The sequence below is a fragment of the Aythya marila genome (assembly GCF_965140915.1).
Source record: "Aythya marila genome assembly, chromosome: 18".
Taxonomy (NCBI): Eukaryota; Metazoa; Chordata; class Aves; order Anseriformes; family Anatidae; genus Aythya; species Aythya marila.
The window spans coordinates 8,066,342-8,086,263 of record NC_139059.1 but is presented as its reverse complement, the minus strand read 5'-3'; the positions used below and the strand labels follow the sequence as shown (position 1 = coordinate 8,086,263).

The 19,922-nt window shown below is 43.8% G+C and overlaps 1 protein-coding gene across 9 annotated transcripts in view; it reads right to left on the bottom strand.

Moving 5' to 3' along the window:
- Positions 1-10,824: 10,824 nt before the first annotated feature.
- The window catches only part of TNRC6C (trinucleotide repeat containing adaptor 6C), a 244,675-nt gene continuing 235,577 nt past the window's right edge, over positions 10,825-19,922 (bottom strand). For 7 of the 9 annotated variants that reach the window (XM_082774728.1, XM_082774733.1, XM_082774729.1 and 4 more), the window contains 5 exons: positions 18,456-18,572; positions 15,754-15,948; positions 14,346-14,416; positions 13,497-13,636; positions 10,825-12,306 (listed from right to left, as the gene is read on the bottom strand). In XM_082774728.1, the coding sequence (XP_082630854.1) occupies positions 11,946-12,306; positions 13,497-13,636; positions 14,346-14,416; positions 15,754-15,948; positions 18,456-18,572 (884 nt within the window). In that variant the 3' untranslated portion in view covers positions 10,825-11,945. The remainder of the gene's footprint in view (positions 12,307-13,496; positions 13,637-14,345; positions 14,417-15,753; positions 15,949-18,455; positions 18,573-19,922) is intronic. The other 2 variants (XM_082774732.1, XM_082774735.1) reach the window with 1 other exon arrangement.

The following is a 19,922-nucleotide window of genomic DNA, read 5'->3' as shown; positions in this document are numbered from 1 at the left end:
TTGGCAGCCCACAGGCAGCGGGCAGAGCCCCCCTGTCCCCCCAACCCTCTCCCCCACCAGCCCAAAGCCGTGGATTTGGGCTGCCCAGCAGGGGCGGGATGCTCAGCAATGAGCAGGGCCATTGGAGCAGCACACCCAATGCCTGGCTGTGTTATACAGCCCCCCAAACACCCCAGGTCTGCAGGGGTGTGCGGGGGGGATGCCAGCTTCCTGGGGCTCTGCACGGGGCCCTGGCTTTGCTCCTTGGGGTGTTTGTGGGACCTGGGAGAGCCACACGAGTCAGGAAGCACCCTAAAAGTGCCTGGTGCCTGTCCCGTGAGCCCTTCCCCTGCTTTCTGCCTGCACACAGCCATGTGCCAAGAGGTGGCCTGACTGCAAATGCACCAAGGGAGGTTAAAAATCCGAAGGTCCTGTGCCTGGTGGCCTGAGATGTGGGCGTGCAATGGGGTTCATCCTTTGCTTTAGCAGAAGGATGCAGCTGAGGGCCCTTGCAGGCAGCTGGATCACGCCTGGTGGTATCGAGGCAGGAAGCGAGCCGGCTTTTGCTTCCTGGATCACGGCTACAAAATCCAACAGCTGGCAGCAGGAAGCTGAGGGCAGGTGATCACCGATGGAGCAGAGCCCAGGCGGTGCACACTGGGGATGGTGAGGGCTGCCACCACCCCACGGGCACCTGAGTGGAAAGAGGAGCAAGATTTGCCCACCCAACTGCTTCCCCAGCCTGCAGGAGTGAGCAGCCAGGTCGGACGCTTCATGCTGGGGCTTTGTGGAAGCCCAGCTCGGCACTGAAGCATGCTGCTGAACCCAGCATACCTGTGGGGACAGGATTAATCCTGGGCACCTGCAGCCTGGGGGCTTCTCCGGGGGCCGTGGGGAGCAGTGAAGGGGCTCTCGCCTCCAGAGCATCTCCTGTGTGTGAAGATGCAGCACAGGAAAGGGATGATGCCCATCAGCGTGGCCAGGGGGAATTGGGACTTGCTGAGGCTGAAGGGTCCTCAGGGCTCTTAGCTGTGTGCTGGAGGCTGCTCTAACAAGGGATGGGGGATCTGGGAAAAGCCTCTGTGCCCAGCGAGCCCCCCCATCCCAGGCAGTGGCAGTGCTTGTGCTCCCCATCCCACCTCTGGGACTGCAGAGGTCTCCTCACACCGTTCCTCATAATTTAGCTGTAGTTTAAGGTCCTTTTTTTTAAGGTCCTTTTTCCCCCCCCACCTCCCACAGGTAGTCCATTACATCCAGGAGGCCCAGAGGAGGCGTTCTGCTGTGTGTGACACCAGGTAGGTGGCAGAGGACAGAGGGATGGGGACATGTCCCTGCCCTGTGGGGTGGCTGTGCCCAAGGACAGCAGGATGAGGGCACATCCCTGCCCTGTGGGGGTGGCAGTGCCCCAGTTGCTGTCCCTCCACGAGCAGCTTCAAGCACCACAGCCCCTGCGTGCTGGGCATGCAGCATTCACAGCCCAGCCTTGGCTGCTGCTGAGATCCCCGGTGCTGCTTTTCTACAAAAAAACCCTTTGCAGCAGCTTGACCCCATCCCGTGCAGAACCAAGGGCTGCTTTTCCCATCCCCGAGATGCTGGAAAGATCTCGAGCATCTTCCCATGGCAGCTCTCCCTTTCTCCCCCTCCTTTCCCTGCTTGGACTCGCAGCCTGAGCAGCCTCCAGCCCTGTCCCTGCTCTCGCCCACGTCCCCCGGGAGCAGAGCGCCGTGTGCTCGCCCCGGTTCTGTTCCACATCATGTGGCACAGCCCATCAAACCGCGGCGAGATGCTCCCGCTTAATTTGTGTGCACAAACAATCAGGGGGAATCAAGATGCCGCCCGCGAGAGCTGCACGCCAGTGACAGCGGCGCTGCCTGCGGGGGGAGGCCTCAGCTGCGCGGGGGTGCTGTGCCTAATTGGTGCTGGCTGCTGCAGCTTGCTCGGGGTGTGATTGATGGGGAGCGGTGGCACAAACACTTCAGCCAAGGACACTGAACGGGAAAGCAAAACATTTTAAAAGGGAGAGCGGCACGCACTTGTTGGGGGTATAATTAGCCGTGTTTGTCTTCAGGGCCTTGCGCTGAGCGAGGTGCAGCGCTGGGGAAAACAAGCTGGCAGGCTGAGTGCTCTGCAGAGCCTGGCCCCACCGTCCTCGCACCCCATGAGCTGCACCAGGGCGCTCCCGAGGGGTCCTCGGGGCCCTGCTCTGCTTGGCCGGGCAGCCACGTGAGGGGTGGCCTGAGGGCAGCAGCAGCAGGCCCCCAGGGGCAGCGCCCTGCCCTGCTCCCTTGGGAGCTCCGATGGGTCACAGGATCCTAGAACCCCAGAATCATTCGGGTTGGAACACACCTCCAAGATCATCTGGTTCTACCGTCCCCCTTCTACCACCATCACCCACCAAGCCATGTCTGCAAGCACCATGTCCAACCTTTCCTTGAACACCCCCAGGGACGGTGCCTCCACCACCCCCCTGGCAGCCCGTCCCAGCACCTGGCTGCTCTTTCTGAGGAGAAATGTCTCCTCATTTCCAACCTGAACCTCCCCTGGCACAACTTGAGGCCTTTCCCTCGGGTCCTGTCACAGTTACCTGTGAGCAGAGGCCGACCCCCAGCTCCCCACCCCTTCCCTTCAGGCAGTTGCAGAGAGCAATGAGCTCTGCCCTGAGCCTCCTCTTCTCCAGCCCAAACCCCCCAGGCCCCCCAGCCGCCCCTCACAGGAGTTGTGCTCCGGGCCGTGCTCTGTCACGTCGCACCCTCTCGGCAATGGCACAAGCTCGGCCTGAGATGGCTTCCAAGCAAGGAGCGTGATCAAATACGTGGCTCAGTGTGAGCCTGTGGGGTGGGCTTTGGGGGAGGACTTTGGGGAGGAGTTGCGAAAGGACTTTTTGGGGGAGGATTTTGGGGAGGACTTTGGGGGAAGGCTTGGGGAAGGATTTTTTGGGGAGGACTTTGGGGAGGCCAGCCATGCCTCACACACCTCCACAACACGCACTGCACTGCTCCCATTCCCCGTGCTGAATTATGCTGACTTATACTGAATTATAAGGGGGGTCACAACACTGGGGGCTGCCCCAGCCCCCCCTCTAGGCCCCCAGCCCCCCCACATCGCCACCACCCTGTGTCCCCCCCCCCGCCATGCTGGGGATGGCAGAGGAGCCCCTCTGCTGCTGCCCACAGCCGGCCCTTTGTTCTGCTTTGCTCTGCCCTGACACCGGGACAACCCCACAGGGTTTGTTGCTGGCCGAGGGATGAAGATCTGTGCACATCGATGGGTCGGAGATGAGGGCTAGAGTGGGTTTGGGGCAGTGCCCAGCTTTTTTCTGAGGGGACATTTCAGTGTGTGAAGCCATAGGGGTGAGGCTGCGGGCTGCTCAGCACCAGCAGTGCCCATCCTGCTACCTCCCGGGGGCCTGGCACCCCGATACCTGCATGACCCCTAGGAACTGCATGCCACAGGACTCGAAGCATCTGCAAGGCACCTTTACAGCACTTTGCCTTTTAATAACCTCTCAGCTGACAGGGGACAAGCAGGCACAAATTTGTTTGATTTGAGTTGAACCCTGCCTGGTTTAGGCACTGCCCGTGCAGAGTGGGCGCAGAAGCTGCCTGAGCTGGCAGACAGAATGGAGGGCACCAGCACAGCACGTTATCCCCTCTTCCCAGAGTCACAGTTTATAGATTGATCACCAAAAACCCACAGGTTTCCCAAGCTTGGGAGATACTTACCGAGAATAAGTGAAGGATCTGCTTGGGGAACTTCTACATCGCCTGACCATGCTACAAAGAGAAAGAAGGGAGGTAACATTTGTCATTTTATCTCCTGCAGTGACCAAAACCAGCAGCATCACTGCAGTCTGCTAGCAAGGGGAAAGCTCTCCTGTTGTGTGGGAAAAGTGGGATTTGGTCTCCCAAAACAGCCCAGCCCACGCCATTGCCCTGCTGCACAGCCAGCATCATGCTGCCGTCCCACCAGGCACACCAGGGCAGCCCACGCACCTCTCCGAGCCACAAATCTCCACAAGACACTTGCTCTGGACCCCGAGCACCTCATCAGCTCTGTTGGAACCCTTCCCAGACACCGTGTCCCAGACATATCTCCCAGGTGGAGGCCCTGCACCATCTCCAAAGCAGAAGATGGAAGCAGCAATCTCCAGTCATCCCAGCATCCTCCCAGCTTTTCATTACAGCTCTGTGCAGCCCCGTTAAGGCTCTGGTCCATCATCATGGGACAGCAGAACTGAGTTTTGCTTATGCTGCTACAAACCCTGATAAGCCTTGTATCAGAACCCTTGCAACCAGTGGGAACCTGAGATGCTGACCTGCAATTCCCTTGCTGTGCAGACCATGATCCTGTGGTCTCTAAAGGACTGAATCAGTCCTCCAGCTTGGCATTTTCTCTCCTTTAGGTGTAGTTCGCATGTAGCATAGAAGTGGGACACACACCTGTTGCCTCTACAGTTCCACCACTGCCAATGAAAATGGCAAAGCATTTTTAAGAATATTTCAGTCACTTCTGCCAGGTGCAACAGCGCACTTTAAATGCACCCTGTTGACAAGAACCCCAAGAATAATCCCGTCTGGAAAATATGCTATTTGGCCTCCCAGCCTTGTTGAAGGTCCAAGTGGAAAAGGAGAATTCTTCAACCACTTCTCACTAGGCTTATATCAGAAAAGCTTCCATTTCTTCTCAGCTAGAGCTGGAACCTACAGGGGTAAACCCAATGTCTTGGAACCTGGATTCCAAAACACGGTTCAGAAATGGGTGTTGGAACTGAAAGGTGATAAAGAGCATTACTTTTTATTGGGGTGTCTTCACTAGAAGACAACAAAATCCCTCACCTATGCACTGGGATCCCGTTATTTTGGGATAGTTTATCTTCCTCATATTTCCAGGGTTTGGTGCTTTGCTCCTGAATCTGCACTAAACCATGAGCAACCAGTGCACTGCAGAGTAAATACTAAGCTTTATTCTGTGCCAACCCCAATATTAGTCTATAATGGTTGGGCTTGAAAGCAGCACCAGGGGCTGTCACGGGCCAGGTGGTCCCTGTATCCCTGAGAGCTTGACTTCAGTTCTTGCACTTGTCTTTCAGGAAAGCTGCAGGAAACTGTATTTTTTCAAGGCTGGTAAAGCACGATGGGAAATTTTGAAATTTCTTCCACGTACAGCAAAAGTTTAAAACGGAGGTGGGGAAGACAGCACCAAAACATATAGTAGGGAAGCGGAAGAGCAAGAAATAAAGGATATCAGAATAATGCAACATGTCGAACTTAGCTTTAGAACAGCTTTACTGTGTGCTTGTGTTTACAGGCTGATGTACAAAGAAAACCTTCACTGAGATAAGAGCTAGTAGGGAACACTTCTCTGGGGGGTGATACTCAGAAATGACCCCAATCAGCAGTTCCTTATGTTTTTTTCATCCCCGTGCTCCCGGCCTCACCAGCTTGCCTCATTTACCTATTGCATCTTACCTTTGCTGCTGCTCACTTACACAGGCTGGGAAAGTGCAACTCTCCCCATCCTGGAAGATTTATTTATTTATTTTCTAACCATTTAGCAATAAAAGCATTACAAAGTAATCAGAACTATTTGCCTACCACCCTTCGTCCTACAATCATGCTTCTGAATATGGGTTTGTCCTGAAGAGAGAGGCAAGGTCCGCTCAGCTACGGGGACTGGTGTCTGTCCCTCCTTGTTCAGGTATTTTATGCTCATGCTGAATCTCCCACCCAGTACTGTGACTGCATTTCTGGAGTAGAAATACATTTCTGTGTACTTCACACGGGTAGAACCTGCAGTTTTTACCTGCAAAATACTGATTTCCTCTGCCTCTGTCAGAAGTCTCCTGTAATCTGTAGGGAGAGAAGAGTTGGGAAGGAGACAGAAAAAGCAGGAAAAGTGGGTACCACTTCAAATTGGATAAAATAATGCAAAATCGGATTGTTCCTACTCATGTAGGGTACAGACAGAAAAAAAAAAAACACAGAAGTACTGTAGTCACAAGGAGACCACTGCAAAACCAGAAACAGCATCTGCTCCTTTCCAGCACTGTCAGCACACAGGTCTTTAGTCTGCTTGAAAATATTTTTTCCAACGTAAATGAAGGAGTGAGAAAAGGAGAAAGAACTATAGAGCAGCAAGAGAGGAATCCGACACAGTTTGGACTGTCACTACTGAGTCAGTCCCCCGACAGAAACGATTTAGGACAGGTCACTATTTGATGTGAAGTGCCTAAAGGCAGGCAGCAGCTGGGGGATTTCTCATCAGCAGTCCCAGCCTCACCGCTAGTTCAAGGCAAGCCACCTTTACTACTACTACTATTTATTGAAAGCAAAGCAATCTTCCAGCTTATTGTGTTTTATAACATTTTAATAACCCTGAAATCATGACTGCACTGGGACCACGTTTTCATCAGAGAAAATTTACAAGCAACTTGTTTCCAATGCATCTGACAGTAAAAAACAAACACCGGGGGCACACACAGGACAAAGTGTCATATTCGCTCCTAATGAAACGTCGTCATTAGAGAGGAGAAAACGGTGGGAGCGTGAGTAATTGAAAATGGTCAACTTTACTGTCTTTGCACAGGCTGGAGGGGCCGTTAGAGCATGTAGTCTGGCAACTTGCAGCAAGCAATAGTTAACCTGAGAATGGGTGTATCCACTGGAGGAAGACACCTAGAGCCCACTAGAACATGGGCACGTTAGCAGTCCGTCCTCCCTCAGGAAAGCTACAATGTGGATGAGTGCTGGAGGCGCCTCTCCCAAATTCCAAGAGCACAATATTACTGGAAGAGACCCCCTGGGAACAAGGGGGGGATGTGAGAGGACAGAAGTTTGGCTGCTCCCGTAGACTTTAAGGTTTCCCGGGTATGTTACCGCCTTCGAAGCCACCCAAGGACCTGGGTAAAACAGTCCAAGAGACCTGCAGGGAGCTAAAATCGTCCTGTGTGGTCCGTGGACGGGCCCATGGTCTCCTCCGACTTCCCGCTAAAGGTAACACCACGCATCACAGACATTTCCACACATTTACGGAGCTGTCGTTTACCTTGGGTTTTCGTGGGGAACGCGGGTAAGTCAGGCACCCGGACAGTTCGCGAACAGAGTCCGTCCGATCTCCGTTTGAGCTCCCAGAACTCCCCTTCCCTGAAGCTGGCTACGCAGGACTTTTGCAGAGATTGTACATTCAGCATCAATACAGTGATACAATTCGTACACCTGTCATTTTGACAACGTGAGGACACTAACAGACATCTAGCAGCAGTTCGTATACGGCGGCGTGAGACGATCCTGGCGGGGCGCCGTGGCGATCTTTGATCTGGTACCACAGGTATGCTCCACGCTATAGCTGCCCAAAACCCCTGTCTGAAAGGGCATTTCCATTCCATTTCCAGACTCTTCCAACTCCAATAAGTCTTAACATATACAGATAGCCATATACATTTTTAATTAAAATGCTCCTTCACATACACAATCATATATTGAATTATCAAGGACAATAATATATTTTTGGAGCAGAAGTAGCAAAAACAATCTGCTCTGCCAGTGCCACCCACAAACTAGACAAATAACTAAGAAGTTTGACAGTTTCAGACCACTTAGGAAAGAGAAATTCTCTTGGCCTAGAAGATAGGGAAGCCATGCAGTGAAAGTGCTATGGAAGATACAGTAAATGCAATATACATTAAAAACACAAATTGTTTAAAATGTTCTCTTGTAAAGATTCTTGAGACACAAGGATCATCCTTAGCATCAGGAGCTATCTTTACAATTTCAGAAATATTTGATAACATTAAAGCAGGAGAGAGTATGACACTGAAAATAAAAATTCTACCCAAACACTATAAGATCGATTTTGGCCAAAAGCTACATTTCTTTTAATATACCAGGGTGGATACTAAATTTTAAGAGTGTATCAGATTTACAAAAAGTCATCTGACAAAAGCTCTCATTTGCTGAAACATCTGACTCTGTGATGGACTTTGATGTCTAGGCAAACAAAACTCAGGAAAGCTGAAACTGAAAGCCCTCCTTGCTCAAAGAAAAATAAAAATAGAAACTCTTCCAAAAATTTCAATACCAACACCTGGAAGAGAAAAAAAAAATAAAAACAAACAGGGAATAGGAAGGGGAAGCAGTTCACAGTGAAAAAACAACTATGACAATAACTGTGCAATATTGGGGCAGTATTGATACTGGATGAGATTCACTGAACAGGCTGCAGATTGGAAATTTTAGCCATCTAGGTAACAGAACTGACCCCAAAATCTAGGTTTGATAATTTGTAACTTTATCATACCTGCCAGCAAACTGCAAACTCAAGAGTTGCTTGGGTTTCCCCCTGCCCAGGGGTCTTTCTCCTTGCACGCACAGCCCATGGCAGAGTAGCCTAGCGAGAGAAAAGACCCCCCAGCAGAAAGCTGGGCTGAAGGCCCAGTGCTGGCAGAGCTGCTGGGTGCTGTGAGCTGCTTCCTCAGTAATCCAGTTCTTCACGCGTTACTTTCCTTCTTAAAAGAAGTGCAATGAGTTATACTGTCCAGAATCAACCACTGGAAACTTGGGATAAATCATGCTTTCAGTATAAATCACCGTAACGCCACCAATAAGTAAAGAACTGGTTTTAGGGAGGTGGGAGGAGAACGTAAGCTCATCTTTAAGCTAGGGAGATGGAGCAAGTTTGGGTTCCTCCAGGAACCTTCTGCGATTTGCCTGCTACACCTGGTTAGCTACTCAACTTATCTCCCTTGAGTTCAAACCTGAAAGGCCAAAACATGAATATATATATATATATATATTTTTTTTTTCCTATCTTATTTATAGGCTATCTGCCCACCTCATAAAATTTAGCGGAACTGGCCATTTTGATCTAGAGACATTAAGTCCAGAAAATGGGAAGCTACAGCATGACTGAACAGTGGAGCTGGAGAGGAGCCTTTGGCCTCCTGTCTCCATACTCAGTGTTAGCCATTAATCAAAGACATGAATAAATGAGAAAAACAACAAAAAATGATTACTGCTTTTTATGCATCACTCTTTTGGATGTGATATGCAAAGCATTCGTGGTACAAGCCATCATCAACAAGCACATACTCCAAGTGTGTGACTACACTTACAGGAGTGATTTGCCTGGCTTTACACTTAAATCTCATTAATATTGAAAGTGTTAAACTTCCTCCATGAAATACCTTATGAGCTTTTACTTTTTTTTTTTTTTTTTTTTCTTTTTAGTATCCCCTGCATAAAAGAAAAATACACATTATTTGAACAGCCAAGAAAAAACTGCAATTTATTAAGTTTCAAAGAATCTTCGTACTCTTGAAAGCAACTTTCGGTGCATGTTCTTTAACAATCACATTCTATGAGGAGAAAGAACATTAAAAGCCACAATTGTTTGTTTGTTTGTTTTTAATCTCAGAGTTACAGACATCTTTAATCCAAAAGGAAAGGCAAAAAAAAAAAAAAAGCGCCCCCAAACAAAAACCCACCCCAACAAACCCTAAACAGAAATTTCCATTCCCAATTTCAAAATATCAGGAGTTTTTCTACAACTCAATGCTAAACTTCAGCATGAAAAATTGTATGTAAACACGCACATACACACATACATATTTTATATAAGAGAGTGTGTGTGTATATATATATAAAATATATATATGTAGGAGGCGTGTAATGGCAATGAGATGCAATTACTCTGAGGAAAGGTTATTCAGCTAAATACACTACTAAAACTTGAGAAAAAAACAAGTCTTGAACCCAGTTTGTGCATAGTTCATGATCCTCTATAAAACCAGCTTTTGTTAATTTGCAATCTTGCAGGACCCTTTAAATCTGATAAAACCATTAAAAAGCTAATCTTCCAAAAAAAAAAAAAAAAATGTAATGCACAAGTTTCCTGATCCAAGCAGGCAGGGAGCACAATGTTCATATAATTTTTAAAACATACTTGAAGTGTATGTTATTCCATTGTCTTTCTTCCTTTCAAAACAATCAAAAACATTGATCTTTTTTTAAACATAAAGCAATTTTTTAATATATAAAGCACTCTTCAAACATCTATTTCTTTTGAGTCCATTATTTGGTAAATATGTAACTGCTACACATTAGATTAGGTATTTTCTTCTTTCTTACTGTCTTTTTTTATTTTATTTTGTTTTTTAATAATATCTTCAGTGCTAGGAGTTGGGTTTTAAAAATACATGAAATGGTGTGGAGTTGCTCCTCGGGAAACCCGGCTTTCCTGAGACATCTTCCACCATGTGCAAGATAGTGATCACAAAGTTTTCGCCACTTTGACGAAGAGGAGGAAAACAACAACAAAAATAGTACACAGCAATGGCCAAAGAAAAGAATAATACAACAACACTGTTCAATCCCAGAGCTCTGAAGTAGCATATCTTCATTCTGAAAATAGTTTTCTTTACGATGGAAGTCTTTTTTTTTTTTTTTCTTTTTTTTTCTTTTTTTTTTTTTTAATTCCTTTTTTATTTTAAAGTTTGAAGGAGAAAAAAGGTCTGTAAACAGGTGAGAGCCAAAACTCCTGGCTCCTCCAAAAGCAGTCAAAACCTATGTCCAAGTGCTTGTTTCTGTTCCTGCTTGCAAGGGAACTATCCACTCTTTACAATTATCTATGGCCACAGTTCAACAAGAGTATTTTTTTAAATTTTATATTCCGAATGGAAAAATGGTGCAATACTCCGGTAATAATTTTCTTGCATTAGTCCACAATAAAAAGCCGCTAAAGGTAGATATACATATTATTCTCCAGAGATACACACTGTAATTTTTAAAATGCGATAAGAGTCCTTGAGTAAACATTTACACGTGAATTGTCGCCGGCCCCTTCTATCAGTTTCTTTCTTTTTTTTTCTTTTTTTTTTCTTTTCTTTTCTTTCCTTTTTTTTTTTTTTTTTTTTCTCCTTTTTTACCGTTATAGGATTAGCTACAAGAAGGGCTGCGGACACTCAGTGCAAAGTTAGAAGCTAATAACAATTAAACATTTGACCAATGAGCAAATAAAAAGCATATACTGAATAAAAGGAAAAAATTCACACTTTTAGTTAAATCACACGTGGGCGCACACGTACACACACATACACACAAGCACACTCACATACATACATCTGTTCAAACAAAAACATATAGTCTGAACTTTAAAAAAAATCTTAGAGCCTGTTTTTTGTGTACTGATGCCAACCTGGAAGTGTAATAATTAGACTTAGAAAGTGTTCACATTTTGTTATTGGCCTGCTGGATTCAAGTATTTGCATGTTTGATATGTTTTTTTTTTTGTTTTTTTTTTTTGACTTTTTATATTTTTGGGATTAAAAAAATGACATGAAAAAGTAATGAAACAAGGGTAATGTGCATAGGCAGATCCATGGGAGTAGTGGACACAGAGATACCCCAGCCCCCGCCCGCCCTCCCCCCATTCAACCTGTACAGTCAAGAGTTACCATTCAGATTCATTACTTTTCTGTACCAATGGTAAATATCACACTTCACCCTTTCTGATTATTGGGTCCGCCTCTGGTAATGTGCATAATAGTCACAGGCTCATTTTAAATAGGCTTTCATTTCCCCTTCCCCCCCCAAGTTGATAAAATAACCCTTTCCAGCCCAAATTCTGAAAAGTGCCCTTCATGATAGACCTATTCTAAGCAGCTTTTATAGTTTGTTTTTAAAATCACCATACAAACATAAAAAGACAACATAAAACAAAAAGCCATGAAAAAAATAAAACCTGTCATTAGCATGTGACACTGACCAAAAGTAGCCCATACTGTTTCATTAACAGTTCACAAGGACTTCTGCAGTTTCATATTTGATATTGGACAGAGGTACTAAAAAAGGGCTGCCAGTCTGATCTGTTAAAGCTGGATTCTTCATCAAGCCCGGGACTGGAAAGGGTTACAACTTTTATTTTTCCTTTAGTGCTGATGATTGTTATTTCCATTTTGTTTCTCTCGTTTCCTAGATGGACTCCCCACTGAGAAGATCACCTGGAAGAAGAGTATTCAGAGGTGTGGGGCTCCCGATAACTCGGCCGTCGTCGGTGCTGGGGGGTCCCCAGAGGCTGCTGGAGTACTGGGGCACCCCACCCCACAGCAGGTCGCTGCTGCCCTTGCCCCCCAGGCAGGGGCTGTTCCAGTGGCCGGCGTCGCCGCGCACCAAGCCGTGCGAGCCGCCCGCCGAGCCCAGGCGCGTCTGGTTGCTTCCAGTGTTGGACTGCCAGCTGGAGGTGGGCGGCAGGGGCTGGCCTTGTGCTAAGAAACGGTTTACTTCCTCTTCACCAGCAAACTCGGCCAAGATGGTAGTGTTTCCCAGGACACACCTAGGGACAAGAGCAAAAGGCGACGTGAAATGAGGGGCGCAGGCGGCGCTTTTGGAGATATCCAAGATTTCTGTATATCTGTTACCTGCCCCGTGTTAAATTTGAGATGAAGGATTAGGCCAAGTCTGCTCACTTTTAGGAATCCCACTCTCTTAAAAAAGACCCCTTTCATATTTACCTGTCTGCAGGCAAACACAAAGCCATGTGTGTGGAGACTACATTTAGCCAACATACATCACAGGAGACAGTCTGCACTCTAGGCTTGAATTTTCATAGAATTTTAAATTAATTTTCAAGAAGTATTTAATCACTGCTCTTTCTAATTTACATAACAAAACCCCCCACGCAACTTGAGAGAGAGTGAGTGAGCCATTCCCTTATCAAATCAGATGGGAGGGATGGGATCTGAGCCTGTTGACTCTGAGATGTATTTTCCAGCAATCAAGTCCATGTAAACATTCATCTGTGAAACAGACAGTGGCTGATATCTTTAATACTATCCTGCTGGCTTCCACAAATCCCACTGTATTTTGCCGCTGTTGCTCTGCCAGCAACCCAAAGGCACATATTGCTGTGCCTTTCTGTCATTCAGAAAGGTCTGTCCTGTTCTTTGCCAGCAGTGCAACTAGAGGTATGCCACAACCTATTAAAAAAACAATTAAATGGAGGCCTTCCAAATCACTGATAACATAAGGACTTTAATATGTACATATTTAATATAAGTACTCATCTTTAAAGTCAGATACCAATTTCGCATTTGGCAGCATTTCTTTTACCTGATGCCACATTTAAATTGATGTAACTAAGATGGGTCAATTTTTCATCTCCAATCAGCTCTGAATGCTGCTTTGTAACATTTTATTAAGGAAAGGTCCATCCTTATTGTTTGGGGATAGAGCAAACTATTTCTTCTACAATCAGTGTTTTAATCACACTCATGCTACTGATGTCGATAAAGAAATTTCCTTTCTAAGCAGTTAAGTTTCAAACATCAGTTGTTATATTTGTTATATTTTCAATTGTTTCTAACATCACTGATTTTATCACTCAAATTCTCCGGCTCTTGTGTACTATACCAGTTAGTCCCGTGGATTTTAAAACAGCTAAAATTGCTCATTTTGTTCCTTCAGAGAAGTAGTTCTGACATAAAAGTAGCTTCGTAACAAAGGACAAACAAAGTAGAAACGTACATATGCAGAGACTTTTGGGCCTTGGCTGCTTCTTCCTTGGAACTGTATCGGACCACAGCATTCCCTTGTGTCAGGTTCAGGTGGAATGTTATTAGAGGGCCATGCTGCAAACACAGTGTCCGCAGTGTGGAACCATCAATCTGGTAAGAGAGAAGGGGAAAAAGATTTATCTGTGCTTTTGTGGTTTCACTTCATAATTATTGCCAGCTGAACAAGTTTAAAGCTAAAGACTAAGCAGGTGTGAAAGAAAAAAATATGCTTGATTTACATAAGAGGAATTTAATTATAGACTTATCACTGTCTTCATTGAGAGTGACATCCTGTCTTAAGGCTTCCCTGCAGTCCAGTGCACAAAACTTCCCCAATTATGTGACACAAGCTATATTTACCATCAGAAGTCTACAAAGTTAAAGAAAAAGCAGCACTCGTAAATTTAACTATTTTTTCCCCAGGATTACTTTAGATGCTTTGTAGCTTATGATCTTCCTTGTGAACGATACTACAGGGAGGACTAGAGAATTTGACGGACTTAGAAGAAAAATAAAACCCCACAGAATATGCAGCTTTTATACCTCTGAACCTGATATAAGACATTATTCACCTCTAAGCTTACACATACGGAAGTGGTGCACACTGAATGACTAATTACATGGTCTTAAAGCTCATATTTGATTTGACAGCACTTTAAAAACTTAACAGATTGCCTGCAGAAGACAGACAATTGGAATAAATGCAGAATAATTATTTTCCCTTCAAATGAACCAAATTACCAAGGCTGATGAATGTTCTTCTCATCTCTCAAATATGACAAGTCTCTTTCCATAACTAGTTATGTACAATTCTAGTTACCTGGGGTGTGAGGTTTCGAAGAACCAGCCAGCTGCTTGTTCTCCCTGAGCTGTCAGTACTCCATGCTGAACCTACAATACAAATTCCGCAACAAAACATTTAATCACGGTGTGGAGAACATATTACAAGAAGAAAACTTATCTGGAATCACAACATACTAGCAAGAGAAATTGCTACCATAAACAAATCTTACAGCAGTTTACTTGCAACTTGATTTATTGTCTGCTTTGGAATGAAAGGTTGCCAAAAGAAAACCTGCTTTTGTTACATTTAGAAGATCTGTGGCATTTTTCACATTCCCACAATAACTTTGGGATGCAGGTACGTCACTGCAATAAACTGCATCTTCAGGTTACATTAAAATTACTTTGGAAGAAACATTTTAAAAGCAATTCAGATGTCCAAGCTCAGATTGCTGGTTGCTATTAAAGATTTTTATAGCTCTGCAGCACTCTGCTATGTTGCCAATGATAGATTAATGCATATGAGTTATTCAAAACAGATATTTCTGCACTGACAACGTTCTGATTAAAGATACATGGGTATCACCAGCAAAACCTGCTTTTCCAACCTCAGCCTGATGTTTTACAATGAGAAACTGTACAAGCTTGGTATTTATTAGTGGCATTTGAAAAACTGCAGTACTTCTGTAGTCACATGTGTGACCACACTGGCTTCAGACAGAATACTGGCACTAACAGTATCTGGCCAGCAGGTGGGGCTTTGGTGCAGAAAACATTCAAAATAAACGGTAAGAAGGTTTAATTTCCATCTTAGTGAAAGCATAAAAACAAAATATTCAGCTAGATAAAATATGTGTACTGCTTTCTTTTGAAGCTGACAATACTTCGCAGACAAATATGATGCATACATTTATATAGCCATAATTGTGGTTTCTCATATTTGTATTTAAGCAAAATAATGACATCTAAAAAGGAGTCTGTATGAAAAAATCAAGACATTCCCTGCGGGCCCTGAAACGCCATCAGGTCCTAAATGCTTCACATCCACAAACGTGTTCCATGTTAAATTTCATAGAATGATTCACTTATCAAAGTCACAGATCATAGCACAAAACAAGAAACACACTTAAAATCTATTTTTAAAAATAAGAAAACAGGGAAAAAATCCTGATCGTTAATAGGAATGGAAGTATTTGGCAATTCACAGGTAAAATTACTAATATGATGACCTGAAAGATGACAGCTTCATTTACAACCTATTCTAACTAAAATAAACAAACACGAGCTTCATCCTCAAAATGGATACGCTCTGCTTGTGTTAAACCTCAACCATCTGGAGTCTGATACAAAGCTGCAGGGCGTCTCACTATTGTAAGACAGAAAAACAACAAACAATTACAAAAGGAAGGCGCTGTTGTGCTATATGATATAGAAGTCAGGAGTACCAGAGGAGTAAGAGCTGGTCCAACCCAGGGGACTGGCACCCCATGTAGACGATGGCTTGGTGTTTGTTAAGCCTGGAGGAGGTCTTGTAGGAGCAGTAGTGTTTCTGGGTACCTTCCATAGTTCATGGGATAAAGAGGCTTGTGTGTGAGAGATTGGGCCAGAGGACCACGTAGACTTGATGTCTGACAATTTACCTGCAACAGAACAAAATAAATTAGTGTATTTTCTGTTAGCAACAATGGCTAAATCAAATAGGATGGGTAGTCATCAAGCTTCTGAACTCACTACATTCTTCCAGCTTTTCAGGAGAGAAAACAACAGAATTCTGCAACAAGTCAGCAATACAAATCCTATATACGTGTAACCTGCTTACACTGCTATTCATATTTTCAAAGAAATTTTTAAATAATGATTCTAAAACCACCTGCTACATATACAGATCCTTTTTTTTTTTTTTTTTTTTTTAAATCTCCTACTATTTTGCTTTCTTGTAAAAGTCAATACATGAAAAAAGACCAGAAATTTGAAATCTAATTTCATCAAAATTATAACTTTAAGATTATCTCTCTTAAAGACTTTAGAACCTAAACACTTGTTTTCCACATAACTCATTTTATCTAATATAAAGTAAGCAGCACAACCACATGTTCTTCTGATATATTATTAAAATTCCAAAGATGAAAGACCAGCAAAAATTCTATTTCAGAATATTCAAAATAACAGATACTCTTTTTTCAAGTGTCTCTGAGAGACTGAATTCTGCAGAAGAGTAGACCATTTTGCAATCTGTCAACTCTTTGAAACTTTTTACTGTTTGGTTTATTTCCTCAATCAGTAGTTCAACTATTTTACTATTGTTCCCATCAAATCAGAGCTTTATAAAATAGTACAAAACCCAAGAATAACGAGTACTGTTTAGCTGTGAGAGGCACACAAAATCAATTGAAATTATAGAAATTACAGATAGTAAACCAAAATCCTTTATTCACCTTTAGACTTGCACATCTCTGCCTTTCTTCCTTGTAACAGCTTAAGTTATGAAAGTCAAGAGTGCAATAATTTCCTTGCCATGACACAGTCCCCCCATTACTGCCATTAGCAGCACACATTTTCACTGGAACGGGCTGAAATGGTCACATTGCTGCATATTCTGCATGACCAAGTGATACTGTGCTTATGCTGGCTTAATGTTTTTATTTTGGCAGCAGACAATAGGAAAATACTTTATCTGACAATGTTGAAGATACATAAATCCCGTGGACTTTTTTAAAACCAGATTTGAACTGCCAGATTAATTTTATATTGAATCAGTGCTTTGCAGCAGGTAGTCATAGCAGTCTTTGTATGAGGGACCCTGAAGCCAAATTTACCAGTCACAAATCACAGCCTCAAGTTATATATATACACACACACACACTCAAAATTGTTCCTATTTATCTGTATCATCTAACTCAATGATTTCATACTGAATCATAGTAATTCAAGTGAAAGGGCAATCGCTCTCTCCTCTTCTTGCAAAACTGTGGTGACAAAAATAATTTAACAATGATGATCAAGACATTAACAAAGAGAAAAAGGGTGGGAGTGAGGAGGAAAGTCTGAATTTTAGAACTCAGAGCAGGCTCAACCTGCAATGTAGCACATGATGCATGCATGTTACCACAGATTAGATGTTGCTATCTCACTAATTCCCATGGGTTTAACACAAAGATTAGATGAGACTGCAAAAAATAAAAGCAAGTAAAGCAGAAATGCATGACAGATATAAGAAAAGCAACCTATTCCTTTCTTTTCCTTTTAATGGAGTAAAACATTTCAAACAAACCCTTTTTGCTTTGCTACCTGCAGTATGACCTACAGGCTGTGGCTTCTTTGATTCAGAGAAGTGGAGAGTGTTCATTGATTAGATATGAAAGTGGTAATATAAACCATGCAACAGCCCCTACACATTTTTATAATGGGACAAACTGGATATTTATGTAGTCGGTTTGCAAGCTTATTTTCTATGATTTGCAAAGAGAGATACCTCAGAATTTATAGCTCATTGGAAAAAATGGGGCAATTTGCATATTGTTTACACCATATGCAAGCTCAGGTAAATAGGTAAGCACCACACTTTGGAATGACAATTAAAAGACATTTAAACAGGTGTTTTGATCTGCTTAAGTAAGGGGACACACGAAGAAAACAAGCTTGTGCTTTATGAAGCTTTCTTCAATAATTAAATAAAGAGCCCCCAAAACCAACCCCCATTCCGAGGCAGAATACCTCCTTGAGGTACAACTTAACTTTCTCCTGAGCTGAAGACATTTTACTGCTAACAGTGAGTTTGTTAACAAAAAATTCCTATGAGCTCGCACTGAAAGGGTCTAGTAGGGGAGTTACTACCGAGGTCTTAGAAAATAGAACATTCTTCTGCAAAGTTGCAATGGAAATAGTCGTTAAGACACCTCGATGCCAATACAGAGTGACGGCATGTGCCATCAAGTGGAGTAAATACATTTTTCCTTAGCACAATTCCAGGCATAGCATACAGAGCTCACCACTGAAGAGCTGCCAGGAGAGCTGCCTACCTGGCACAGGACTGAAAAATGTGCTTCTGTCTATAGTAGCACTACTGCAGTAACTGGGAAAGCACTTCTCCTAGGGCCTTTTCTCAGAATGCAGGGGAACGTGAAAGTAGAAAGGCCATTTTTCGTACCTGCAATGCTAGGTGCGGATGCAATGCTGCTGAAAGAGCTACTGTAGCCGGAGGCACTAAGCGGCCAGGCACTCGATGAAGGCAGCGTGGCATTCTGAGATGATGTTGGGGATGACCCTGCAGAACCAGCAGAGAAGCAACTAAGAAAGATGGGCATAATGATGTTTGGTGTGACATAAGCAAAACTATTATGTGCAAATACAAACCATGCAAGGCATTTTCCTTAATCAGCCTGGTCTCAGAAGTCTAGGAATGAAATGTTACAGAAAGCATGATAAAGTGAAGCAGAAGTCTTTAGTAGAAGAGAAAAGAAAGCTGGCACAGTAGTAAATGTACTAGCGCCTGTGCAGAAGATAAATTCTGCTTTTCGTTTAAGATATGCGACTAAAAAAATCAGCATTAAACTGTTTAGTCTCAAGGAACAGGCCTCATTTATAAAGGTGCTTTGCTGGCTGACTTAAGCAATGGCAACTGTAGATGAGCATAAATGTATATGATAAACTAACCTCTTACCATGGGTGATTTGTCCTAAATTACTTGAGGTGAGCACTTCTCCCACATTTTAATGCCCACAAGCATTTTTAGATTTTTGCAGGCTTTCAGTAAAGCAAGGATATATTTTAGCAATCTCTTCTCAAACTAATAACATTAAACGAAATAGCCTGAAACCATCTTGGTAAATCATTTACAATCTGAGGAGCTATCTAAGCATACATACAATTTCCTTACTGGCAGCAAATGAAAGAGACAGAACATAAAAAAATATCTTCATTATAAGGGCCAGAAGAAGTCGAAGTATTCTTTCTAGCCACCAACAAAATTGTTTATCCCAGGTGACTTATCATTCCGGACATACACAGATATACTGTGATACCAAAACATCTTTACCTGACTAATAAAACTACAGGTGAGTTTTTTGGAAGAAGACAGAGTGATGTATTGAGGCAGAAGGGAGGAAGCAAACGGACATTATCATCCCTCAATAAAAATCACAGGCTATGTACGTTCACCTGGAACGGAGACCAAGCAAACTTTACCTCACCCAGACTCACTGTGCTGCTCTCAGGACACACCAATACAGACATCAGTCTCAAGCAAAATAATTGCATCAAGGCCTTCTCTGGAAATAATCTATTCCCCATGCAGACACCTCTGAGGAAGGCTGGGGAAGGGAATTATATCAGACTCAAAGGCCCATATGCTCACAGAGCTGAAAGCAGCCCTGGTTCCACATGGCTAAAGGCTTTCAGTTTGTAGTAGATGATCCTGCAAAGCATCTTTAGCAAATAGGGCAAAACAACAATCAAACCAAAAGCTTAGGTTTTATCTGTTTCTAAGTGTACAGTGTATATATAAGCCACAGTCTAGCCCTGTGAATGGATCTCAGCTCCATTAATACAACCTGTGAACTTCAAGCTGTAGTATACAAAGACAGTCTTTTTGTGTCAGCGTGTCATGAAAATCCAA